This window comes from Syngnathoides biaculeatus, chromosome 11 (genome assembly GCF_019802595.1).
Source record: "Syngnathoides biaculeatus isolate LvHL_M chromosome 11, ASM1980259v1, whole genome shotgun sequence".
Taxonomy (NCBI): Eukaryota; Metazoa; Chordata; class Actinopteri; order Syngnathiformes; family Syngnathidae; genus Syngnathoides; species Syngnathoides biaculeatus.
This window is the reverse complement of record NC_084650.1, coordinates 8311787-8337753: the sequence shown is the minus strand read 5'-3', so window position 1 is coordinate 8337753 and position 25967 is coordinate 8311787. Positions and strand designations below refer to the sequence as shown.

Here is a 25967-nt window from a genome sequence, read left to right as displayed (position 1 = left end):
AATATTTATGAAATAAACACGTAAATTAATGTCAAGAACAACACTGCCTCTAATTTTTTACGTTTCTGAGCAAACACACTAAGTATGTGACGCTCCCTTTGACCACTGTGAGCAATAGACGTCTGCACTGTGGTCAGATCAATGTCATCCATTGAAGTTACATAGCTCATTCAAAGATTCATATTACAGCATTTACATTCCCATCAGAACATTTTTAAGAACAATTTTGTTTTTGCAAATTTACAATGACAATGTCAACAAACAAAATATATTTCTAACCAAACCAAGCCAACTATGAATTATAAATTTGAAAGGTCGCTTCCATAATTGTTCCATTTATTTATTTATTTTAACCCACAACGATATCCCTGTCTATTTTTCTTGGTGTAAAACTGAATTATTGCTTGCATAACATCTCTAGCACTTCATGTTGAAAGTTGAATGATGCTCCCAAAGACTTTTAAGGTTAATGTTATGTTGTCTCCTATATTTAAAATACAGAATTAGCTTTTTGTCCACTGGATTGACTGTACTTTCATTCACTTTCACTTTCCAAGGGGGAATTTTAACATTATACACCATCTCATCCTGTAATTTCTACTTTGGCTTCAGACCAGACCTTTTTTACTCGAAAAAGAGAAAATAGTTTCACCACTTTTTCTTCTATTATTCACATATCCCAACATTCATTAAAGCAACAGCATGTTTTGTTTTTTTTACCATTATTATCGAGAGTAAACATAAACAGCATGTCTAACTATCTGTGCTCTATGTTGCCCAGACTGTGTTGCTAACTAATGTACTGTTTGTAATTGAGTGTACCCCTTTAAGAGCGGAAGGGGGCGGTGTAGGCTGAGCAGCAGCTCGTTGTTAGAGGTCGTGTGATTCTGTTAAAAACAAACAAAAAAAGACAGACTGTGGTTCACTGCGCTGCATCAGTTTTCATGTGCGCTGAGAGTGCGCGACAAGTGTGCAACTGCGCAGTGGCGCACCTTTGAGGGAACATTGCTCAAGACTACAGAAAATACGGCATCTTTCAATATCTATGTATTTATACATGTAACAAATTTTACACACATGATTTTTCGTGCTCGACTGTGCAGATTTGTGCAATGGCGCACATGCGGCCGTCAAATCCCAGTGAATGGAATTTCCAGGGAGCAGTTTTTTAGTTGGTCTGCAAGGCCTCACCAAACTTCTACTTTTTTTGTTTTTATTTTTTGAATAATTTAAATTATTGGAAATGGATGTTAAATACATAAAAAGATTTGTTTTTGCTTGAGCACATGCCCATAAAATATTTTCTACACGTGCCTGACATTCGGCCATTGATAGGTGGTAAGAACACATTAGGGCGGTGGGCAGTCAGTGAGGTATTGGGTTACTTATGTCCCGCAACATCAGCACAAGCCAATTTAATTTTTGTGAAACAAATGCATGTCCTTTAAAATGTCATACTTCAAGGATTTTGTGTAGTTTCCTGTGCTGTGAGAACATGAGATACACCAAAGGTGTGTGACAGGTTGCCTGTGAAAAGGAGTCTCCAACACACATGCACACAAAAAAAGTTTGACTTCTGAATGTCAACCATATCGGGGGCAATTGACATATCTCAAACAATAAATTCAAAACTCTATTTTTGCATGATGAATATTTATTAATTGCAAATTTCGGTCTGACAAATCAGGTAGAAAAATCATCCATCCTGACGTCCAAGGTGACCACCTGCAATGGGAAAACAAATTACAATCATTATCCACCATTATTTCCACACACACCCATACACTGACAAATATGTAAACATTGAATAACCCGAGTTTGTTCATACCGTAAATTGGTCATAAAAATGTAACCTGATCTAAAATATAACAGACAAGTATCATCTACTAATAATAATTGTTTTGTTTTTATTGGACACATCCATTACAGTATGTACAGAGTATATATTCACATATATACAATATATATTCACAGTGCACGGTGGAAAGGTATGTGAACTCCTAGGATAACGACATCTTCAACAGGTACTGTTGTGGCCAGTTCCCCTGCCATAGTTACTTTTGTGTACCACCTCTTTAAGAGAGAGCCCATGGTGAAGGAAAAGAAAATGAAAATATCGCTGCTGAGTTGTGTTCTCATGTTATGTTCAAAAGGGAATTCCACGCAAAAAAATATTTTAATGAGTAGTTCATGTAGGTTAAGAATGAACAAGTTACAGGCTAGCTACTGCCAAGCTAATTTATTTGCAGTAGTAAAGCAAGGTGCATTTTGTTTGCACTGGTTTATTCAATATTTTGCTAGTGTTAGTTTCACACCTGCCATATACAAACAAAACCTAGACCTATCCTGGCATGACATTTTTGTTGGAGGTGTTTTTCTAACTGAATAGTGGAAGGGGATTCTGTGAGGCAATTATAGTGAAAGGGGAAACTCATTGATTAACTCCCTCCTCACCTCATGCTGCTTGTCATATGCTGGATCCAGACGAGCACATCATACCGGCAAAAAATAAATTAAAAAAAAATAATAATAAATGGCAGAAGCAAGATCTGCAGCCTCAAAGAAATCAAGCCATTCCTCAGCCTCATGTGCAATATTAGCAGCTGCCACTGTAAGAGCCAAAGCAGAAGGAGCTTTAAAAAGAGCTGAATTTGCAAACAGAAAAATTGAGATTAAATTGGAAAAGGCCAAATTAGAAGTAGATCTTGGTGTTAGCTAAGGAGGGTGAAGCTGAAGCTGCAGCAGCAGTTATGGAGTCAGTTATTGCAAGTTTGGACAAAGCTGATGGTCAAGGTTCAGGAATCCTTCCAGAAGCATACATTCAATCTGACCCAAAAAGCTTCAAATGGCACAAAGAGCTTTGCTCAGAGTACAAAAGGACGATTCAGCCCCCCAAACCGGCCAGAAGACAGGAGTATTAAACCCAAATATGTTTTACCTGACAGAGAACAGTCACAGGCAGTGAACGTAAATTACTTGCAGTACAAGAGTCACCTTTAGCATTGGGCTATATTCTCAGTACAACCATCCATTTCAAAATAGTTTTGGTGACAGGAATGAGCTTGCAGGAATTTCGTGAAGGGCCGGTTACTAACATCGGAGCTTGGCAAGTTTGATGACAAACCACTGCAACTACTTGTCTTGGAGAGCGTTCTTTCTCAACGCAATTGAGATTCTTGATCTTAAAGTAGCAGAAGAAATTGATCTCCTAATAAAGTCACTTAACCCTGAATCCATTAAACATGAACAACACAAAGCACCAAATATAAGCATCTGGAGCAAAAGACCTCATTTGGGTGAGACAAGTATTGTTATATGGCTCACTAGAGGCTATAGTGTGTGCTCTCTTGGAAGAACTGGATCGAGCCATCCATCCTTCCATCCATCATCTTCTAAGCCGCTTATCCTCTCAAGGGTCGCGGGAGTAGTTTGTTTTGAAAATTGTTCGTATTGAATATTGAATACAATAAACATGATAATGAATAATAAATTAAGAATAATCATGAAATAAATAAAATGAACAAAAAATACACATGGAAAAATGAACAAGAACCAGCCATTCCAAATTTGTCTTTTATCTAAATACACCTCCACAACAGTTCAACTTTTTTTTTTTATTAAACACTATGAATGTGATTTTTCAAAAGCTGAAATGAATTTGTCAGTTTGAAACATTTCCCTCTGTTTGCGACCACTCTCTTAACTGGTCGGAAGAGTAACGTTTAATCCATTCATGGGCAGGGTGGCAAATTTTTGCCTTATTGAGATAAAAGTCTCCTCAGAGGTCACAATCAAGGAAATTACACTTACCTTTCATTAATGGTTAAGTTATATAACTTTACTAAATTATAATCTCGTCCCAAAAATGGGATGCTGCCCCCGAGAGGGTACTTGGGTTTTCTTAGTAGATCGTCCCAAAAACCAGAATCAGATTAAAACACTTAAATACTTTGATATACTGAATGAAGGATATAATGCATAAAAATCATGATGTCCCAAAAATGGGACACTGCCCACGAATGGGTAAACAAGTCTTCAAAATAAGATACAGATACACCCACACATTGAGCTTTCAGACCTGCAGTTTATGAGGTGATAGCATTAAACTCTGTGTACCGACGCTTATAACCAGGTGCACTCTGTAGGCCAGGAATTACGGTACTCACCCTCTCGCCTCTGGACATGTCCAAACCATTGAAGTCTCCTCTCTCGATCCTTGTCTCCAAAACATATGACTATAGCTGTCCCTCTAATGAGCAACATTTCTAATCTCATCTCACCTGTTCACTCAGAGAGAATCTCAACATCTTCATTTCTGCAACCTCCAATTCTTCTTCCTGTCTCTTCAGTGCCACCGTCTCTAATCCGGACATCATGGCCAGCCTCACCACTGTTTTATAAATGTTGCCCTGCATCCTAGCAGACTCTTGTGTCACATAACACACCAGAGACCTTACGCCAGCTTTTCTAATGTACTTGGACCCGTTTCTTCACTTCCTGAGCAAACTCATCATTTCCCTGGATTGTTAAACCCAAGTATTTGAAGCTGTCCACCCTCGCTATGTTTTCTCCCATGAGTCTCACTCTTCCCCTTTCATTCACACACATATATTCTGTTTTACTTTGGCTAATCTTCATTCCTCACCTTTACAGTGCATGCCTCCATCTTTCTAATTGTTGCTCCACCTCCTCCTTGCTTTCACTGCAGATCACAATATCCTCTGCGAACATCATGGTCAAAGGGGATTTCAGTCTAACCAAATATGCCAACCTATTCATGACAACAGCAAACTGGAAGGAGGTCAGAGCTGATTCCTGATGCAGTTCCACCTCAAATTCTTCTGCCACACCTACGGCACTCACCTCCTGCTGCCCTTGTACATGTCCTGTACAATTCTAACATATTTCTCCGTTGCACCAGCCTTAAGCATGCAGTACCACAGTTCCTCTTTTGATACGCTGCCATATGCTTTCTCTACATCCACAAAGACACAATGTAGCAGCTTCTGACGTTCTCTGTGGTTTTGCACAAGGATTCTCAAGGGAAATAATGCATCTTTCTGGGCATGAAACGACACTATTGCTCGCAGACACTTCTGTCCTGAGTGTAGCTTCCACTACTCTTTCCCATAACTTCATTGTGTGGCTCATCAACTTTATTCCTCTATATTTCCCACAGCTCTGCAAATTGCCTTTGTTTTTAAAAATGGGAACCAGCACACCTTTCCTCCATTCTTCATCCATCCTCTCACCCACTAGTAAGCTGTTGATTAAGTTGGTCAAAAACTCCACAGCCACTTCTCCAAATTGCTTCCATACCTCCACCACTATGTCATCAGAACCAGCTGCCGTTTCATTATTCTTTTCTTCTATTCTTTATTGCCTTTCTAACTTCACCCTAACAAATAATTGCCACTTCCTGGTCTATCACGCTTGCCTCTTCACTCTTCCTTTTCTCTAATTTTCTTCAATCACCAACTTCTCAAAGTATGCTTTCCATCTATTTGGCACACTACTGGCACCAGTCAACACATTTCCATCTCTATCCTTCGTCACCCTGAGCTGCTGCACATCATTGCCATCTCTATCACTCTGTCTGGCCTACCTGTCGAGATCATTTTCTCGTTCTTTTGTGTCCAACCTGGTGTACATGTCATTATATGCCTCTTGTTTAGACTTCGTCACCTCTACAGCTTTTCCCTACGTCTCATCTCAATGTATTCCTTTCGCCGCTCCTCAGTCCTCTTGGAGAATTTCTCCGCTAATCTCTTTCCTTGTATGACTTCCTGTATGTTGGGGTTTCACCACCAAGTGTCCTTCCCTTTCCTACTAGAAGACACACCAACTACTCTCCTCCCTATCTCTCTGGTCACCTTGGCTGCAGTACTCCAGTCTTCCAGGAGCTCCTCCTGTCCATCAAGAGCAGGGGTCTCAAACTCAATTTAACTTGGGGCTGCTGGAGGCAGTGTCATTCTGAAAGGCCGCACAACATTCTTCCTTTCTCAGCTTCCGCCACATGGATCTCTGCTTTACCTTTGTGTTCTTAATCTTGTTTACCACCACCAGTCATCCTCCACACAACCATCCTATGCTGTCGGGCTACACTCTCCCCTACCTCTACCTTACAATCAGTCACCTCCTTCAGATTACATCGTCTGCACAAAATATAATCCACCTGCGTGCTTTTACCTCTGCTCTTGTAGGCCATTCTATGTTCCTGCCTCTTCTGGAAAAAAATGTTCACTACTGCCATTTCCAGACTTTTGAAAAGTCCACCACCATCTTTCCCTCAAAGTTGTTTTCCTGGATACCGTACTCACCAACCACTTCTTCGTTACCCCTGTTTACTTCACCGACATGTTCATTGCAACCTGCACCAATCACAACTCTCTTTCTGTCTGGGATGCTCAGAACCATTTCATCGAGTTCCTTCCAGAATTTTTCTTTTAACTCTAGGTCACATCCTACCTGCAGGGTATAGCTGCTTATCACATGATGCATTACATCTGCAATTTTAAATTTCAGCCTCATCATTTGATCTGATACTCTTTTCACCTCCAAGACATTCGTAGTCAGCTTTCTTTAAAATAACTCCCACTGCATTTCTCTTCCCATGGTAAAATAATTTAAACCTTGCTCCTAAACATCTAGCCTTACTACTTTTCCACCTGCTCTCTTGGATGTATAATATATTAACATTTCTCCTCACAATCATGTCAACCAACTCTTGAGCTTTTCCTACCATGGTCCCAACATTCAAAGTCCCCACACACAGGCTCTGTGCAGTCTTCTTCTGGGAATCCACTTTCCTCCTCTTCCTCTTTTGCTTCAACCCACAGTTGATAAATTTCCATCGACGCCCTGCAGGTTAACGGTGCTCGGGGTGGGCGTTGTTAACCCGGGCCATGACCGATCTGGTATGCTATTCTTTAGATGAGGGCTCATATTTGTTTAGCAGTTTTATGCCAGATGCCCTTCCTAACACAACCCTCTGCTCCTTGTATGAGCTCAGGGATAAAAAGCTTACTCATACATATGCAAGGTGGACGACATTATGTTTCTAACCGTATTTACTGAAGACCCGACCGACAGAACATGAAGCCCAGACTACTAGGCCAACTCGCATACACACATCATGGGACTCAGGACTATGTAGTAAAAGGGCAGTCTAGTGTCCTTGATCTTTTACTCTATGTGACAGAATTCACAGAGGAGGAGCAGTGGGATGGAAACTTCAGAAATGATTAGTTCAGTCTTGTTTTTTTATAGTTGGGTTCTCGCTCAGGAAAATTGTTGCAGTGTGTGCTGAGCTCTATAACGTCTGTGCACCATTCCTCGTTGATATATATATGGGCACTTACTGTGAAGAAAATCCGTATTTGAACAACCCGCTCTATTGCAAGTTCTCCCACTTAGAAATCATGGAGGGGTCTGAAATTTTTATCTCAGGTGCATGTCCACTGAGAGAATCTAAAAAGAAAAATCCAGAAATCACAATGTATGATTTTTCAACAATTTTTATTTGTGTGATACAGCTGCAAATAAGTGTTTGAAAAATTGAGAAAAACAATGTTAATATTTGGTACAGTAGCCTTCGTTTGCAATTACAGAGGTAAAATATTTCCTGTAGTTGTTCACCAGGTTTGCACACACTGCAGGAGGGATTTTGGCCCACTCCTCCACACAGATCTCTAGATCAGACAGGTTTCTGGGCTGTCGCTGAGAAACATGGAGTTTCAGCTCCATCCAAACATTTTCTATTGGGTTTAGGTCTCGAGATTGGCTAGGCTACGCCAGAACCTCGATATGGGTCTTACGGAGCCACTGTTTGGTTTTCCAGGTTGTGTGCTTCGGGTCATTGTCATGTTGAAAGATCCAGCAACGACCCATCTTCAATGCTCTGACTGAGGGAAAGAGGTTGTTCCCCAAAATCTTACAATACATGGCCGCGGTCATAGCCTCATTAATACAGTGCAGTCGTCCTGTCCCATGTGCAGAAAAACACCCCCAAAGCATGATGCTACCACAACCCATGCTTCACAGTAGGGATGGTGTTCTTGGGATGGAACTCATCATTCGTCTTCCTCCAAAGATAGTTAGTGGAATTATGACCAAAAAGTTCCATTTTGGTCTCATCTGACCACAAATACTTCTCCCATGACTCCTCTGTTTCATCCAAATGGTCATTGGCAAATTTAAGACAGGCCTTGACATGTGCTGGTTTAAGCAGGGGAAACGTCCGTGCCTTGCATGATTTCAAATCATGACGTCTTCGTGTATTATCAACAGTCACCTTGGAAATGGTGCTGCCAGCTCTTTTCAGGTCATTGACCAAGTCCTGTCATGTAGTCCTGGGCTGATTCCTCACCTTTCTAAGGATCATTGATACCCCACGAGGTGATATCTTGCATGGGGCTCCACTCTGATTGAGATTGACCGTCATGTTTAGCTTTTTCTATTTTCACCAAGCTGCTTGGTAATTTCTCCATAGCCCTTTCGAGCCGTGTGGAGTTCTACAATTTTGTCTCTGGTGTCTTTGGACAGCTCTTTGGTCTTGGCCATGTTACAAGTTTGAGTCTTACTGATTGTATAGGGTGGTCAGGTGTCTTGATGCAGCTAACAACCTCACACAGGTGCATCTGATTCAGGGATCGCTGGCTACAAACCCAACATCGTGTTGCGCGGATACCTGCCTCCAGTAGCCGAATCCGAAAGACAACTCCCGCGGCCCGTGAGATCGAGGCTATCGCAACTCCGTTTGGGGTGGTGTCACAAGCTCAACAACTATCAGTATTGACGCAACAAAAACATCATTGATAAATGCCCATTGTGTGATGTTGCCCATCATCTCTTCCAACTGCTCAAAAACCGACCACGATGACGGTGGAACATCTGTGGAGCACCCCGGCAGATGTGGCTCCGTAAGAAGCATATCGAGGTTCTGGCGTAGCCTAGCCAGTCTTGAGACCTAAACCCAATAGAAAATCTTTGGAGGGAGCTGAAACTCCATGTTTCTCAGCGGCAGCCGAGAAACCTGTCTGATCTAGAGAAGATTTGTGTGGAGTGGGCCAAAATCCCTCCTAAACCTGATGAACAACTACAGGAAACATTTGACCTCTGTAATTTCAAACAAAGGCTACTTTACCAAATAACATTGGTTTTCTCTGCTGTTCACATAGTTATTTGCAGCTGTATCACACAAATTGTTAAAAAAAAAATAATTTAAAAACATACTTTGTGATTACTGGATTTTTCTTTTTAGATTATCTCTCTCATAGTGGACATGCACCTGCGATGAAAATTTCAGACCCCTCTATAATTTCTAAGTGGGAGAACTTGAAAATATAGCAGGGTGTTCAAATACTTATTTTATATCATAGCAATAACAATCAATGCCCATTATTCGCTGAATTTCCTGCTTGGGATTGGTGTCCATCCCCCAGAAGTAGGGGGTCTACTGGATAACATACACATGAATTTCATCTATACAGGAAGTCCTCGATCTATGAACGACATCCATTCCTACGCTGGCAACATAAGCGGAATTTTCACCCACATCAGATTTCAACATTTAAGTCCAAATACTTCGGATATTAAAACTAAAATACATTTTAAAAAAAAAAACGATTTTGAACTTACCATTACTGCGAGAGGTGGCTGGAGAAGGAGGAAGGTAGGATGTGCTTAGCTTTGCTAAATAAGCATATGCAGGTAGCCCTTGCTAGCGGTAAATACCTCCTTCTCAGCACCCTTGCCTTTCTGTTCCTTCACAGTTTGAAAATACACAGGGACCTTTCCTGAATGAACATTAGGCTGATATCAATCCAACATTGATTCTGATCCTCGATCCATAATGTAAGTAAGTAATCTTTCCATGTCGGCAACAAATGAAGGTTTTTTTTTTTTTCCCCCGAAAAAAAATTGCTTCGTTATCACTATCCCTCAATATGGGCAAAACCCTTCACGTGCGCTAAAATATGAGCTTTGTCTTTGATAATGGTAACCACGGTTGAACGACTGGAAGCCAAGTCTTTACAAATGTTCGTTGGTGTTATTCCTTTCCCCAATCTTTTTAAGATGTTCAGCTTTTTTTCCATGGTATTGCTTTTACTTTTGGCTGGACCAGCATCACTAAAAAAACGGTTTTCTTATTTGTAGCCATAACGTGTAAAAAGGTGGACAAAAAAGGAGAAGATATTCTTGGCACACAAACTCAGATAAGCAATACGCAACACTATGGTGCTGGGGAAAAATTCTGGACGAGACATGGGCATCGTTAAGTTGAAATGTCATACGTCGAGTACGTTATAACTCGAGGACTTCCTGTATACTGTACATAACGTTCAACATCTACTGTAAACCAAGTTTAATACAAAAATAATAATTACCATCAAGCTTGGTTATTATCTGGTTCCTTAGTTTGTATTCAAGAAGATCTGTGCTGTGCTGCTTGAGGAACTGCATGAGGGACAGACAATTGTATGAATTAGACCAATGACTTTCGACCAGGGTATCATGATGGCACACTAGCGTGTGAGAAATCACACAAAGAGTAAAGCAGGAAATTATCTAAATCACTTAACTGTCACTTAATTTGCAGAAAATATATTTTAAAGTATTTTTTACTAATTTTAAATATTTCTATTAATCTATTGAAGCCAACGATGTATAATCACAGACAAACTAATCAAATACCATTCCAGGTGTGTGCTACGTAGGGGGGTGGTAAACTTAGTAAATGTCCAACTTGTACCATACTCAATGAGTGGGCGGGTTGTGGGTGCATTGTACAAAAGCCAGATTTTTTAATACGGTAGTACCTTGACCTCCAAGTTCAATACATTGCATGAGAAAACTGGTGACTAACTACATTTCCAATACAATTCGAACACTTTCCATAACCTGTAGGTCATAGCCTTGAGTTTAACATTCATTAAAAGCGGGTTTAAAGTAGTATTGTAAATGGTCCACTGTGTTTCTGAGAGTAGCAAAAAAAAATTAAGGGTTCCCTGATATGGGATGTGTTAATGTGGTGTAATTCAACTGGGAGAAACTAAATGAAATTAAACAGTAAAAGTGTTCAGGGGAGATATCAGGAAACTAAGTGATTAAGTTCTCTCATTAGGCTGTCCAAATATAAGAAAATATCGGTGGCAAACAATCTCCTCGATATTGTTCAATAAAGTGTTGAAGGATGATTTGGAGGGTATTGGAGAAATGTAGAGTACACTGAGTAAGTAAGAGATCCTTTTCTCCTTCTTTTGTGTCTAACCTGGTTAAATGTTGTTATATGCCTCGTTTAGCTATCGTCACCTCTACCTTTGCATCTCAATGTATTCTTTTCGTCTCTCCTCAGTCCTCTCAATGTCCCACTTCTTCTTTGTTAATCTCTTTCCTTGGATGACTTCCTGCATTTTGGGGTTCCACCACTATGTCTCCTTCTCCCCTTTCCTACTAGAAGACACACCAAGTACTCTCCTGCCTGTCACTCTGCTCACCTTGGCTGTAGTAGTCCAGTCTTCTGGGAGCTCCTCCTGTCAGTCGAACGGGTGTCTTACCTCTTTCTGAAAGGTCGTACAACATTCTTGCTTTCTCAGTTTCCACCACATGGTTCTCTGCTTTACCTTTGTCTTCTTAATCTTCCTACCCACTACCAGGCCTCAATGAAAGGCCCACTGCTGGTAACCTGTTTGTGGGTTCCGTGTAAATTTGTGATCGTAACCTGTAGGTTACGGAACATTGTTCTCTAAAATGTTCTCTAAAATAAAATACAGTTGACTCCATTCTTTTTCTGCAATTCAATCAGGTATTTGTAATCGGACATTGAATTCTCATGCATGACCACAGCTAAAGCTGTAGTCATATGATTCCTATAGTGGTTCTTGCTTGCTTTATCGAACATCTGTTGAATGGAGTTCTGTTTGCGAAAACCATGTGGTTGTGTGGGGCCAGTGCTTGCTGTCACAGTACAGTTGGAATCTCCGTTTCTAGGTTGGTCACTTGATGACCAGTTTCAGGAGAAGGTTGTGAAAAGTTTTTTTTTGCCCAATCATGGATGGAACCTGACTGTACATGTCTTGCGTGATCTTGCGTGTCATGAAACAAGGCAACTTTAACCTGTTAATAACCATTTGTGAGTCGTATGGCGAAAGCCAGCAATACATTTCTATGTAGATCTATAAATTATTCGTATTTGTTTTCGTATGTCTACTGTCTACACAAATTTTCATCACGGTCATTCGTTCGAGTTTTTTTGCTATTGCATAACCGATGCATAACCTACACGATCGGTCGTGGCTTACGTTGAGGCCTGCACCACCAGAGTCATCCTACACACCACCATCCTATGCTGTTGAACAACACACTTCCCTACCACTACTTCCTCCTTCAGATTACGTCATCTGCACAAAATATAATACACATGCGTGGTTCTACCTCCGCTCTTGTAGGTCACTTAATGTTCCTGCATCTTCCACAAAACTACAAAACACAGTACTGTAATGAAAAATTATGCAACTTCACCTTGTTTGTTTTTGTTGCTTTTACTTATCGTACAAGGTCTAGACAGGAGGAATGAGACTGAAAAATACATCATCTATCTATTTATTTTTACTTATTCTAAGACTTACTGCTGGCAATGTGGACACCAAGTGGACACTCTGACACCGTTTTTGCAGACTCAAGTGCTCGTATCAGGGGGTTCTGTCAGTCATACTTCTGAAGCCCCTCTCCCTGTAATCTGTGAGGGTCACGATCCAATGCCTTCTCCAAGTCCAAAAAACACATGTGGATTGGTTGAGCAAAATCCAATGCACCATAAAGGACCTTGCTGAGGGTGAAGAGCTGGTCCACTGTTCCACGGCCAGAACAAAAGCCACACTGCTCCTCCTAATCAGAGATTCATCCTCCCAATGGACCCTCGTCTCTAGCACCCCTGAATAAACCTACCAGAGAAGCTGAGGAATGTGATGTCTACTGGAATTAGAACACACTCTCCGGTCCCCTTTCTGAAAAAGAGAGAGCACAAGCCCAGTCTGCCAATCCAAAGGCACTGTCCCCGATGTCCACGCGATTTGCGAGGCATGTCAACCAGGACAGCCCCACAACATCCAGAGCCTTTAGAAACTCTGGGTGAATCTCACAAAGGCGTGTCGGTGGAATTGAGCATTCTCCCCACCAATTTACAATGTCCTGAGTGCCCCATCTCTCTCCTTGACAACTAGCTTTAATACATCCCTCCCCGCTGAGTTCCACCATCAGATTCGGGGATTGCCGGCACAAGAGACACGGACTACTTTACGGCCACAGCTTGGCCGGCCGCCTCGACAATAGAGGGGCAGAAAATGGCCCACTAGGACTCAATGTTCCCCACCCGCTTTGGGACATGGGGGAAGTTCTGCTTGAAGTGGGAGTTGAAACTCTTTCTTACAGGGGATTCTGCCAGGTGGTGATCAGTTGACAGCTCCACCTGTAGGTCCGATGAGACGATGAGTCAGTCATGGAAAGGCGACCAAGGGTGTCCTTTTGCTAAGCGCACGTGTGGACACCCTTATGCTTGTCCAGCGGTGTGAACCCCAATGAAGCACAACGCTCACCATTGGCAACTCTAGAGTTGAAAGAGTTGTAGTTCATTCTGAAATGCTGCAGCTCGGGTTCTGACCAGAACAAAGATGTGAAAATATTCCAATTCTTAAGTCTACACACTGGATCCCAATTATCTTGAGATGACAGAAGTGTGATTGTTTTTAAGTCCAAGTTAAAAAAAATGCTTTTCTCATGCTTTTTAAAAGCATGTTTCTCGCACTGTACAATGTTTTGATTGTATTTTTATTTTTCAGTTTAAAATCTCACCTTCTCAAGCAGTCACCTTATTGTGGTGGAGGGGTTTGTATGTCCAGATGACCCTAGGACCTAAGTTGTCTGGGGCTGCACGCCCCTGGTTCGGTCATCCATGGAAAACAGGTTCTAGGTGAAGGACCAGACAAAGACAGCGCAATAAACCCTTATGATGAATAAGAATAGTGGAATCAGGTTTCCCTTTCCCGGACCATGGTCACCGGGCCACCCTGTAGAGTCAGGCCTGGAGGTGAGGCTCGAAGGCAAGTGCCTGGTGGCCAGGCCTGCACCCATGGGGCTTGGCTGGCCGCGGCCAGAAAGGGTAACATAGGCCCCCCTTCCAACAGGCTTCCCATCTGTGAGAGGAGCCACGGGGGTGGGGTGTAATCTGAGCTGGGCGGTAGCCGAAGGCGGGGAGCTTGGCGATCTGATCCCCAGCTACAGAAACTAGCTGTCGGAACATGAAATGTCACCTCTCTGGCAGGGAAGGGGCTCAAGCTGGTGCATGAGGTCGAGAAGTTGTAACTCCGAACGCACTCCTTTAGCTCTAGTACCAGTCCTCTTGAGAGGGATTGGACTCTGTTTCAGTTTGGAGTTCCCCAAGGTGAGATGCGCCCAGCAAGTGTGGGTATACCTATTGCCCCTAGGCTCAGCACATGTACGTTAGGGTTTACACCTGTGGATGAGAGGGAAGCCTCCCTCCGCCTTAGGGTGGGGAATAGGTCCTAACTGTTGTTTGTGCTTATGCACCAAAAAGCAGTTCTGGGTACCTACCCTTTTTGGAGTCCTTAGAGGGAGTGCTCCCGCTGAAGATTCCATTATTCTGCTGGGGGACTTCAATGGCCACATTGGCAATGACAGTGAGACCTGGAAGGGCGTCACTGGAAATAACAGCTCCCCCAATCAGAACCGAAGTGGTGTTCTGTTACTGGACTTCTGTGCTCATCACGGATTGTCCATAAACACCAAGTTCAGGCAAATGTGTGTCCAAATGTGCACTTGGCACCAGGACACTCGCACAGGACAGGTCGGAGTTTGATGATCGACTTTGTGTCATCGGACTTGGGCCTGCAAGTCTTGAACACTCATGTGAAGTGAGGGGCGGAGCTGTCAACTGATGCCCACCTGATGGTGACTTGGCTCCGATGGTGGGGCAAGATGCCAGTCCGATGTGGCAGGCCGAAACGTATTGTGAGAGTTTACTGGAAATGCCTGGCAGATTGCCTTGTCAAAAGGAATTTCAACTCTCACCTCCGAAAGAACTTCAGGGTGAAGGAGTCCTATCAGGTATTTCTGGCCTGTGGGACTTCCGAGGAACCTGACAGGTACAGGCTGGCCAAGCGGAATGCAGCTTTGGTGGTCACTGAGGCAAAAACACGAGTGTGGGAGGAGTTTTGTGAGGCCATGGAAAACAACGTCAAGACTGCTTCAAGGGAATTCTGGTCCGGCGTCTTAGGAGGGGGGAAACAGTGCACCATCAACACTGTGTATAGTGAGGATGGCGCACTGCTGACCTCAATTTAGGACGTTGTTCGTTGATGGAGAGAATACTTTGAAGACCTCCTCAATTCCACAGACACGCTTTCCCACGAGGTGGGCTCTTCTATCGCTGGGATTGAGGTCACTGATGGCTAAAAAGCTCCTCATTGGTAGGGCTCAAGGGGTGGATGAGATTTGCCTGGGGTTCCTAAAGGCTCTGGATGTTGTGGGGCTGTCCTGGTTGATACGCCGCTGCACCATTGCGTGGACATCGGGGAGAGTGCCTATGGATTGGTCGACTGGGGTGGTGCTCCCCCTTTTTAAAGAGGAGAACCAAAGGGTGCGTTCCAACTATAGGGGGAATCACACTCTTCAGCCTCCCGGTAGAGTCTATTCAGGGGTGCTGGAGAGGAGGGTCTGTCGGGAAGTCGAATCTCAGATTCAGGAGGAGCAATGTGGTTTTTGTCCTGGCTGTTGAGAAATGGACCAGCTCCTCACCCTTGGCAGGATCCTTGTGGCTGCATGGGATTCTCCTGACCAGTCAACATATGTTTTGTGGAGTTGGAGAAGGCGTTTGACCGTGTCACTTGGGGAATCCTGTGGGGGGGTTCTTCGGGAGAACTCACTGATATGGGCTGTTCGGTCTTTCTACGACCGGTGTCAGAGTTTAGTCCGCATTGCCAGCAATAAGTGAGAGAGAGTTGGACTCTGCCAAGGCTGCCCTTTGTCACCGATTTTGTCCAAAACTTTTATGGACAGAATTTCTAAGTGTAGCCAAGGCATAGAGGTGGTCTGGTTTGGTGGCCTCAGCATTGAATCTCCGCTCTTTTTTGATGATGTCATTCTGTTGGCTTCATCAAGCCGTGATCTCCAACGCTCACTGGAGCAGTTCGCAACCGAGTGTCAAGCAGCTGTGATGAGACTAAGTACCTCCAAATCTGAGATCATGGTCCTCAGTCAGAAAGGGATGGCGTGCCCTCTCTTAATCGAGGATGAGATCTTACCCCAACTGGAGGAGGTCAAGTATCTTGGGTCTTGCTCACGAGTGAGGGAAGAATGGAGCGGGAGGATCGACATATGCATCGGTGCAGCGTCTGCAGTGATGCGGAGTTTGTATTGGTCCGTTTTGGTAAAGAAGGGGCTAAGTCGAAAGGCGCAGCTCTCAATTTACCAGCTGATCTACGTTCCTACGCTCAGCTATGGTCATGACCAAAAGAGCAAAATTCCGGATACAAGCGGCTGAAATGAGTTTCCTCCGCAGGAAGTCCAAACTCTCCAGAGAGGGTGAGAGGCGAGGTCATCAGGGAGGTGCTCAGAATCGAACCGCTGCTCCCCCGCATTGAGAGGAGTCAGATGAGGTGGCTGAGGAATCTGATCCAGATGCCTCCCAGATGCATCACTGGCTTCTCAGCTGGCCTGGGCCTCTGGAATCCCTCCGGAAGAGCTTGATGAAGTGTCTGGAGAAAGGAAAGTCTGGGTATCCCTGCTAAAGCTGCTGCCCCTATGACTTGGAGAAGCGGCAGCAGATGAATGTTTTAAGTGTTATCAATTTTTTTTCTGTTTGTAAATGCTATAAACATGGAGCGCAAACTGAGTTACCTTCTGTACGAAATTTGTTCTGTAAATTTGCTTTGCTTTCAACCAATAGAATATGTACATGACCACAGGAATGAAAAAGTTCGCAGGAGTCCTGGAGTCTATTCCAGCAACCATCAGTCAGGAGGTGTGGTCCATCCTGAACCGATTGCAAGTCAATTGCAGGGCTCATCGAGACAACAGTCACACTCACAATCACACCTAAAGCAATTTAGAGTCTCCAATTCATGCATGTTTTTGGGATGTGGGGTGAAACCGGAGTGCCTGGGGAAAACCCAACCAAGCCCAGGGAGAACAGATAAACTCCACACAGGGCCAGGATTCGAACCCTGGTCCTCAGAACTGTGAGTGCAATCCTCTCACCGGTTGCTCCACCGTGCAACCCTCAGGCAACATCATTTACAACTTTCAGTAAATTGTCATTTACCAGACTCCACAGGAAAATAGATGATCCAAAGGCAAGACCCACTCGTAACCAGTTGGGGGAATTAGTGTCATATTTGGAGCTTGTAAACATGGATCTGGTCCCAACTGTAAACATATGAATACAGGTTTAACCGTTAATACATTTAGGACATTTCCATTGAAAATTTCAAAACAGCAAACTGTTCTTTTATGACTTTGCCTTTATTGCATGTACAACCGTTGTGTCCTTTGGTAAATTAGCTGTCACAAAACTCCCGCTGCAGTGTCATTTCTAAAATTCAGCCCTTGGAGTCTCTGTGTAGACAGGAAAAATGTAACATAATTGCGAGTGTCATTTGAAATATGTGTATGTCAAAGGATGTTTGTGCCTTACATGTGGTGATTATATATATATATATATATATATATATATATATATAACATACAAAGCCGTGAAAATGTTTTTTGCCCTATCACACACACAGATTTCAAATCATGAAACCAATTTTAATGTCACTCAGAGACAACCCAAAGATATAATGCAGTTTGCAAATGAAAATTCAGTTAATTTCAGCACACAAAAAAATCCAAACTTTTCCGACCTTTTGTGAAAATGTAATTGCCCCCCCTGAACTTAATAACAGGTTGTGTAAGCAATCACAGAAAATAAAAGTTTGCGATAATTGGTGATGAGCCTTTCAATGCAGCCCTATGGGGGCACAAACCAGTGCAATCTGTAGGCCGGTCCCAAGCCCGGATAAATGCAGAGGGTTGCGTCAGGAAGGGCATCCGGCGTAAAAACTGTGCCAAACAAATATGAGCGTTCATCTAAAGAATCCCATACCGGATCGGTCGTGGCCCGGGTTAACACGCCCGCCCCCGGCACTGCTAACCTGCAGGGCGTCGGTGGAAATTCAGCTACTGTGGGTCGAAGACAAAGAAGAGGAGGAAACCGGATCCAGCGTCAGAAGAAAAAAAGGAATGCACAGAGCCTACAACTGAGTGTAGGGACTTTGAATGTTTGGACTATGACAGGAAAAGCTCAGGAGTTGGTTGACATGATGATTAGGAGAAAGGTTGATATTCTGTGCATCCAAGAGAGCAGGTGGAAAGGTAGTAAGGCTAGAAGTTTGGGAGCAGGGTTTAAATTATTCTACCACGGAGTAGATGGGAAGAGAAATGGAGTAGGGGTTATTTTAAAGGAAGAGCTGGCTAAGAATGTCTTGGAGGTGAAAAGAGTATCAGATCGAGTGATGAGACTAAAATTTGAAATTGAGGGTGTTATGTATAATGTGGTTAGCGGCTATGCACCACAGGTAGGATGTGACCTAGAGTTGAAAGAGAAATTCTGGAAGGAACTAGATGAAGTAGTTCTGAGCATCCCAGACAGCGAGAGAGTTGTGATTGGTGCAGATTGTAATGGACATATTGGTAAAGGAAACAGGGGCGATGAAGAAGTGATGGGTAAGTACGGCATCCAGGAAAGGAACTTTGAAGGGCAGATGGTGGTGGACTTTGCAAAAAGGATGGAGATGGCTGTAGTGAACACTTATTTCCAAAAGAGGGAGGAACATATAGTGACCTACAAGAGCGGCGGTAGAACCACGCAGGTAGATTATATTTTGTGCAGACGATGTAATCTGAAGGAGGTTACTGACTGTAAAGTAGTGGTAGGGGAGAGTGTAGCTCGACAGCATAGGATGGTAGTATGTAGGATGATTCTGGTGGTGGGTAGGAAGATTAAGAAGACAAAGGTAGAGCAGAGAACCATGTGGTGGAAGCTGAGAAAGGAAGAATGTTGTGCGGCCTTCCGGAAAGAGGTGAGACAGGCTCTCGATGGACAACCGAAGCTCCTGGAAGACTGGACGACGACAGCCAAGATGATCAGAGAGACAGGCAGGAGAGTACTTGGTGTGTCATCTGGTAGGAAAGGGGAGAAGGAGACTTGGTGGTGGAACCCCATAATACAGGGAGTCATACAAGGAAAGAGATTAGCGAAGAAGAAGTGGGATACTGAGAGGACTGAGGAGAGGCGAAAGGTGTACATTGAGATGCGACGTCGGGCAAAGGTAGAGGTGGCAAAGGCTAAACAAGAGGCATATGAAGACATGTACACCAGGTTGGACACGAAAGAAGGAGAAAAGGATCTCTACAGGTTGGCCAGACAGAGGGATAGAGATGGGAAGGATGTGCAGCAGGTTAGGCTGATTAAGGATAGAGATGGAAATGTGTTGACTGGTGCCGGTAGTGTGCTAAATAGATGGAAAGAATACTTTGAGAAGTTGATGAATGAAGAAAATGAGAGAGAAGGAAGAGTTGAAGAGGCAAGAATGAAGGACCAGGAAGTGGAAATGATTACTAAGGGGGAAGTCAGAAAGGCATTACAAAGGATGAAAAATGGGAAGGCAGTTGGTCCTGATGACATACCGGTAGAGGTATGGAAGCAATTTGGAGAGATGGCTGTGGAGTTTTTGACCAACTTATTCAACAGAATACTAGCGGGCGAAAAGATGCCTGAAGAATGGAGGAAAAGTGTTCTAGTTCCCATTTTTAAGAACAAAGGGGATGTTCAGAGCTGTGGGAACTATAGAGGAATAAAGTTGATGAGCCACACAATGAAGTTATGGGAAAGAGTAGTGGAGGCTAGACTCAGGTCAGAAGTAAGTATCTGCGAGCAACAGTACGGTTTCATGCCTAGAAAGAGTACCACAGATGCATTATTTGCCTTGAGGATGCTCGTGGAAAAGTACAGAGAAGGTCAGAAGGAGCTACATTGTGTCTTTGTGGATCTAGAGAAAGCCTATGACAGAGTACCAAGAGAGGAACTGTGGTACTGCATGCGTAAGTCTGGTGTGGCAGAGAAGTATGTTAAAATAGTACAGGACATGTATGATGGCAGCAGAACAATGGTGAGGTGTGCCTTAGGTGTGACAGAGGAATTTAAGGTGGAGGTGGGACTGCATCAGGGATCAGCTCTGAGCCCCTTCCTGTTTGCAGTGGTAATGGATAGGCTGACAGATGAGGTTAGACTGGAATCCCCTTGGACCATGATGTTCGCAGATGATATTGTCATATGCAGTGAAAGCAGGGAGCATGCAGAGGAACAATTGGAAAGATGGAGACATGCACTGGAAAGGAGAGGAATGAAGATTAGCCGAAGTAAAACAGAATATATGTGCGTGAATGAGAAAAGTAGAGGGGGAAGAGTGAGGCTACAGGGAGAAGAGATAGCGAGGGTGGATGACTTCAAATACTTGGGGTCAACAATACAGAGCAATGGAGAGTGTGGTCAGGAAGTGAAGAAACGGGTCCAAGCAGGTTGGAACAGCTGGCGAAAGGTGTCTGGTGTGTTATGTGACAGAAGAGTGTCTGCTAGGATGAAGGGCAAAGTTTACAAAACAGTGGTGAGGCCGGCCATGATGTACGGATTAGAGACAGTGGCACTGAAGAAACAACAGGAATCTGAACTGGAGGTGGCAGAAATGAAGATGTTGAGGTTCTCGCTCGGAGTGACCAGGTTGGATAGGATTAGAAATGAGCTCATTAGAGGGACAGCCAAAGCTGGATGTTTTGGAGACAAGATTTGAGAGAGCAGACTTCGATGGTTTGGACATGTTCAGAGGCGAGAGAGTGAGTATATTGGTAGAAGGATGCTGAGGATGGAGCTCCCAGGCAAAAGAGAGCGAGGAAGACCAAAGAGAAGGTTTATGGATGTGGTGAGGGAAGACATGAGGGCAGTTGGGGTTAGAGAGGAAGATGCAGGAGATAGGCTAAGATGGCAAAAGATGACACGCTGTGGCGACCCCTAACGGGACAAGCCGAAAGGAAAAGAAGAAGAAGAAGGTGATGAGCCTTTCACTTCGCTCTGGAAGAATTTTGTCCCACTCTGTAGAATTGCTTCAACTCTACCACACCACAATATCTCGATTGGATTTAAAACTGGACTTTGCCCACAGCAAAAAGTTTTTTTTTTTCTTTTAGGCATTCTGAGGTGGACTTGCTTGTGTGTTTCAGATCGTTGTCCTGATGCATTATCCAAGGGCACTTGAGTTTCGGGGCACGAGCTGATGTCCAGACATTCACCTTTAGGATTTTCTGATGTACAGCAAAATTTATAGTTTTGTCAATCACAGCAAGTTGTCAAGCTCCTGAGGCAGCACGGCAGCCCCAGACCATCACACTGCCACCACTATGTTTCATGATTGGCAGAATGCTGTTTTTATCAAATCCTGTGGCATTTTTTTTTTTTTTTTTTTTTTTTTTTTTAAATCCCAGACGTAACTGGCCACACACCTTTCGACAAATTCATATTTTGACTTGTCAGTCCACAGAATGTTTTTCTTAAACCATTGAGGATTATTATTATGTTTTTAGGGGAAATGTGAGACGAGCCTTTGTATTTTTTTTGTGACAGCACAGGTTTTGGACAACGAATTCTCGCATGGATGCTATTTTTGTCCAATGTTTTTCTTGTGGTAGAGTCATGAACACTGACCTTATCTTTGGCCATCGAGGCTTGCAGGTCTTTAGATTTTTGAGTTTCTTTCGTGACTTTGATAAGTCATTGTCCCACTCTTTAGAGTAATTGTAGTTGTTTGTACACTCCTTGAAAGTATTCCCACTGTTCCCAATTTTCTCCATTTGTGGATAATGGCATCAATTGAAAATGTGTGGTGTGTTATGAAGCATAAAATATGACAACGAAGACTCCAAACTGTTTAACTTTCCTATCCACCACCAGAGTCATCCTACACATCACCATCCTTTTGTCGAGCTAAACTCTCCCCTACCAGTACTTTACAGTCAGTAACCTGCTTCAGATTACAACGTCTGCACAAAATATAATCCACCTGGGTGCTTCTACCTCCGCTTTTGTCGGTCATTATATGTTCTTGCCTCATCTGGAAAAAAGTGCCCACTATTGCCATTTCCATCCTTTTTGCAAAGTCCACCACCATCTGTCCCTCAACGTTCCTTTCATGGATGGCGTACTTGCCTATCACTTCTTCATCACCCCTGTTTCCTTCACCAACATGTGCATTACAATCTGCACTAATCACAACTCTCTCTCTGTCTGGGATGCTCAATTACTTCATCTAGTTCCTTCCAGAATTTCTTTTTCAATTCTTGGTCACATTCCACCTGTGGGGCATTGCAGCTAATCACATTGTAGATAACACCCACAATTTCAAATTTTAGCCTGATCACTCCATCTGATACTCTTTTCACGTCCAAGACGTTCTTAGCCAGCTCTTCGTTTAAAATTACCTCTACTCCATGGTAAAATAATTTAAACCCTGCTCCTAAACTTCTCGCCTTACTACCTTTCCACCTGGTCTCTTGTGTGCACAATACATCAACCTTTCTCAAAAATCATCATGTCAACTAAGTCCTGACCCTTTCCTGTCATAGTCCCAACATTCAAAGTCCCGACATTCAATTGTAGGCTCTTTGCCTTCCTCCTCTTCTTCTGCCGACTGAGCCGCTTTCCTTCTCTTCTTTGTCTTCGACCCACAGTCGCTGAATTCCCACCAACGCGTGCAGGTTAACAGTGCCGGGGAGGTGGGCGTTGTGAACCCGGGCCACAGCCGTTCTGGTATGGGATTCATTTGATGAACGCTCATATGTGTTTGGCACAGTTTTATTCCAGATTCCCTTCCTAATGCAACCCTCTGCATTTATCCGGGCTTTGGGCCGGCCTCCATATTGCACTGGCTTGTAACCCCCATTGGGCTGCAGATAGTCAAATAAAGACAATCAAATAAAGAAAGTCAACACACAAGGTACACAATTCACAGACTACCTAAGGTAAGTTAAAGTCAGGGTCTAAACACAAATGAAGATAGAAGAAAAGGACAGATAAGAGATTCAAACCACAATGTGCCCGTATGTGACATCACCGTATTCGCGGTGCCATATTGCCGGTGAAACAGAGCTGCTCGACATTGTGGGAGACATTGAACCAGAGCAGAATATTCACAATGCCCGAGACTTGTGCTGTTGGTTTTCACAACAGACCAGACAAATATTCAAAGGGATCATTCTATAGAATACCATCTGAAAAGAGCAAAAAAGATCGATGGATTTCGGCAATTAAATGTGATGGATCGTGCCCAACCAAATCCACACTCCTGTGTAGCGATCACTTTATTTCAGCTAGGAATTATTCTTCTCCATCTCAAATCACCAAGTAGTATTTATAATGCCAAGTTCACTCATTTGAAAACAATGAGTATTTAAAAAAAGAAAATAAACCGACTGTCGCAGAGAGGTTTACGGAGATTAACGTGTGGCCATAATACACACGATGTGGGATTTATTCCTGATTGAGAATAGAGCCAGCAAGGAAGTGTTTGTATGCGTCTAGACTTTTATATGTTTTCAAACTCTTGTGTGTGAATCTTTACGACTTTCTCACCAGGTACGTGTATATCCAGTTGCCCAAGACAAGCGGAAGCCAATTTCCAGTCAAATTTCTTATCGGTGAAACCATCGACTTCGGCAATAATTTTGGATCCTCTATGGCAAGGTTCTCTAATTTTTCCACGTACCTTCGTTTATTGTCACCTTCTAAATATTTAACGGTATCTGACAAAACCCTGGATGTCGCACTATATGACAATTTCGTTTTGTCTCAAGGGAATTGACTTGCAGCAATGCTTTGTTTGACTGGCAACATGGCGATGTCACGTGATTTTATGATGTAGGTGCACAAGCTATACTTTGACATGGCTCATGATGTTGATGACTTTCAACTTAAATGCACTCGCAGTACGTGCAGAAGCTCGGAACATGCGCTTTTGGCATAACATAAGACCATGCTCAGTATGGTTAACTTGCATTTCCTGTTTCCGGGTGAATACTGATAGTTTAGGATCAGGCTTGTTTTGTAACCAACGTTTATGAAAATGTAAATTAATGTCAAGACCAATGTTTCCTCTAACCTTTTATGTGTCTGAGCAAACACACGAAACCCGTGAGCCCTACCTTTGAACACTGAGCAATATCAGACGAATGCACTGGGGTCAGATCAGTGTCATCCATTGAAGCGACATGGGTCATTCAAAGATTCAGATTACAGCATTCACAGTGAAGAAAATAGGTGTTTGAACACCCTGCTATATTCCAGGTTCTCCCACTTAGAAATCATGGAGAGGTCTGAAATTTTCATCGTATGTGCATGTCCACTGTGAGAGATAATCTATGAATAGAAATCCAGATATCACAATGTATGATTTTTTTAATGATTTATTTGTGTGATATAACTGCAAAAAAGTATTTGATTACCTGAGAAAACCAATGTTAATATTTGGTACAGTCACCTTTATTTGCAACTACAGAGGTGAAACGTTTCCTGTAGTTGTTCACCAGGTTTCCACACACTGCAGGAGGGATTTTCGGCCACTCCTCCACACAGATCTTCTCTAGATCAGACAGGTTTCTGGGCTGTTGCTGAGAAACAGTTTCAGCTTCCTTCAAAGCTTTTCTATTGGGTTGAGGTCTGGAGACTGGCTAGGCCTCGCCAGAACCTTGATATGGTTCTTATGGAGCCACTTCTTGGTTTTCCTTCCTGTGTGCTTCGGGTAATTGTAATGTTGAAAAAGACAGCCACGACCCATCTTCAATGCTTTACCTAAATGAAATAGGTTGTTTCCCAAAATCTCGCAATATATGGCCGCAGTCATCCTCTTCTTCATGGAGTGCAGTCGTCCTGTCCCATGTGCAGAAAATCACCCCCAAAGTATGATGTTACCACACCCATGCTTCACACTAGGGATGGTGTTCTTGGGACGGAACTCATCATTTGTCTTCTTCCAAAAAGTTCCATTTTGGTCTCATCTGACCACAAAACTTTCTCCCAATTACTCCTCTGTATCATCCAAATGGTCATTGTCAAGTTTAAGACGGGCCTTGACATGTGCTGGTTTTCAAAACATGATGTCTTAGTGTCGTACCAACGATCACCTTGGAAACGGTGGTCCCAGGTCTTTTCAGATCATTGACCAAGTCCTGTCGTGTAGTCCTGGGTTGATTCCTCACTTTTCGAAGGATTATTGAGACCCTAGAAAGTGATATCTTGCATGGGGCTCCACTCCGGTTGAGATTGACTATCATGTTTAGCTTCTTCCATTTTCTAATGATTGCTCCAACAGTGGGCCTTTTTTCACCATGCTGCTTGGCAGTTTCTCCATAGCCCTTTCCAGCCCTGTGAAGTTGTACAATTTTGTCTCTGGTGTCTTTGGACAGGTCTCTGGTCTTGGCCATGTTACACGTTTGAGTCTTACTGATTGTATGGGGTGGATGGGTGTTTTTATGCAGCTAACGACCTCACACAGGTGCATTTGATTCAGGATAATACATGGAGTGGAAGAGAACTTTTAAGGTGGACTAACAAGTCTTTGAGGGTCAGAATTCTAGGTGATAGGTGTTCAAATACTTATTTGCAGCTGTATCACACATATCGTTAAAAAAAAAAAAAAAAAAAAAATCATACCTTCGTGATTTCTGGATTTTTCTTTTTAGATTATCTCTCTCACAGTGGACATGCACCTACGATGAAAATTTCAGACTCCACGATTTCTCAGTGGTAGAAATTGCAATATAGCAGGGTGTTCAAATATTTATTTTCTTCACTGTTTTAAGGCTCACTA

At 43.1% G+C, this 25967-nt stretch overlaps 1 protein-coding gene across 3 annotated transcripts in view; it reads right to left on the bottom strand.

The window, feature by feature from the left end:
- Positions 1-1634: 1634 nt before the first annotated feature.
- Positions 1635-25967, bottom strand: part of ndufc1 (NADH:ubiquinone oxidoreductase subunit C1) — a 34410-nt gene continuing 10077 nt past the window's right edge. Inside the window, exons 2-4 of one of the 3 annotated variants that reach the window (XM_061836115.1) lie at positions 17339-17442; positions 10389-10458; positions 1635-2609 (exon numbers count right to left, since the gene is read on the bottom strand). In XM_061836115.1, the coding sequence (XP_061692099.1) occupies positions 2494-2609; positions 10389-10458; positions 17339-17442 (290 nt within the window). In that variant the 3' untranslated portion in view covers positions 1635-2493. The other 2 variants (XM_061836117.1, XM_061836116.1) reach the window with 2 other exon arrangements.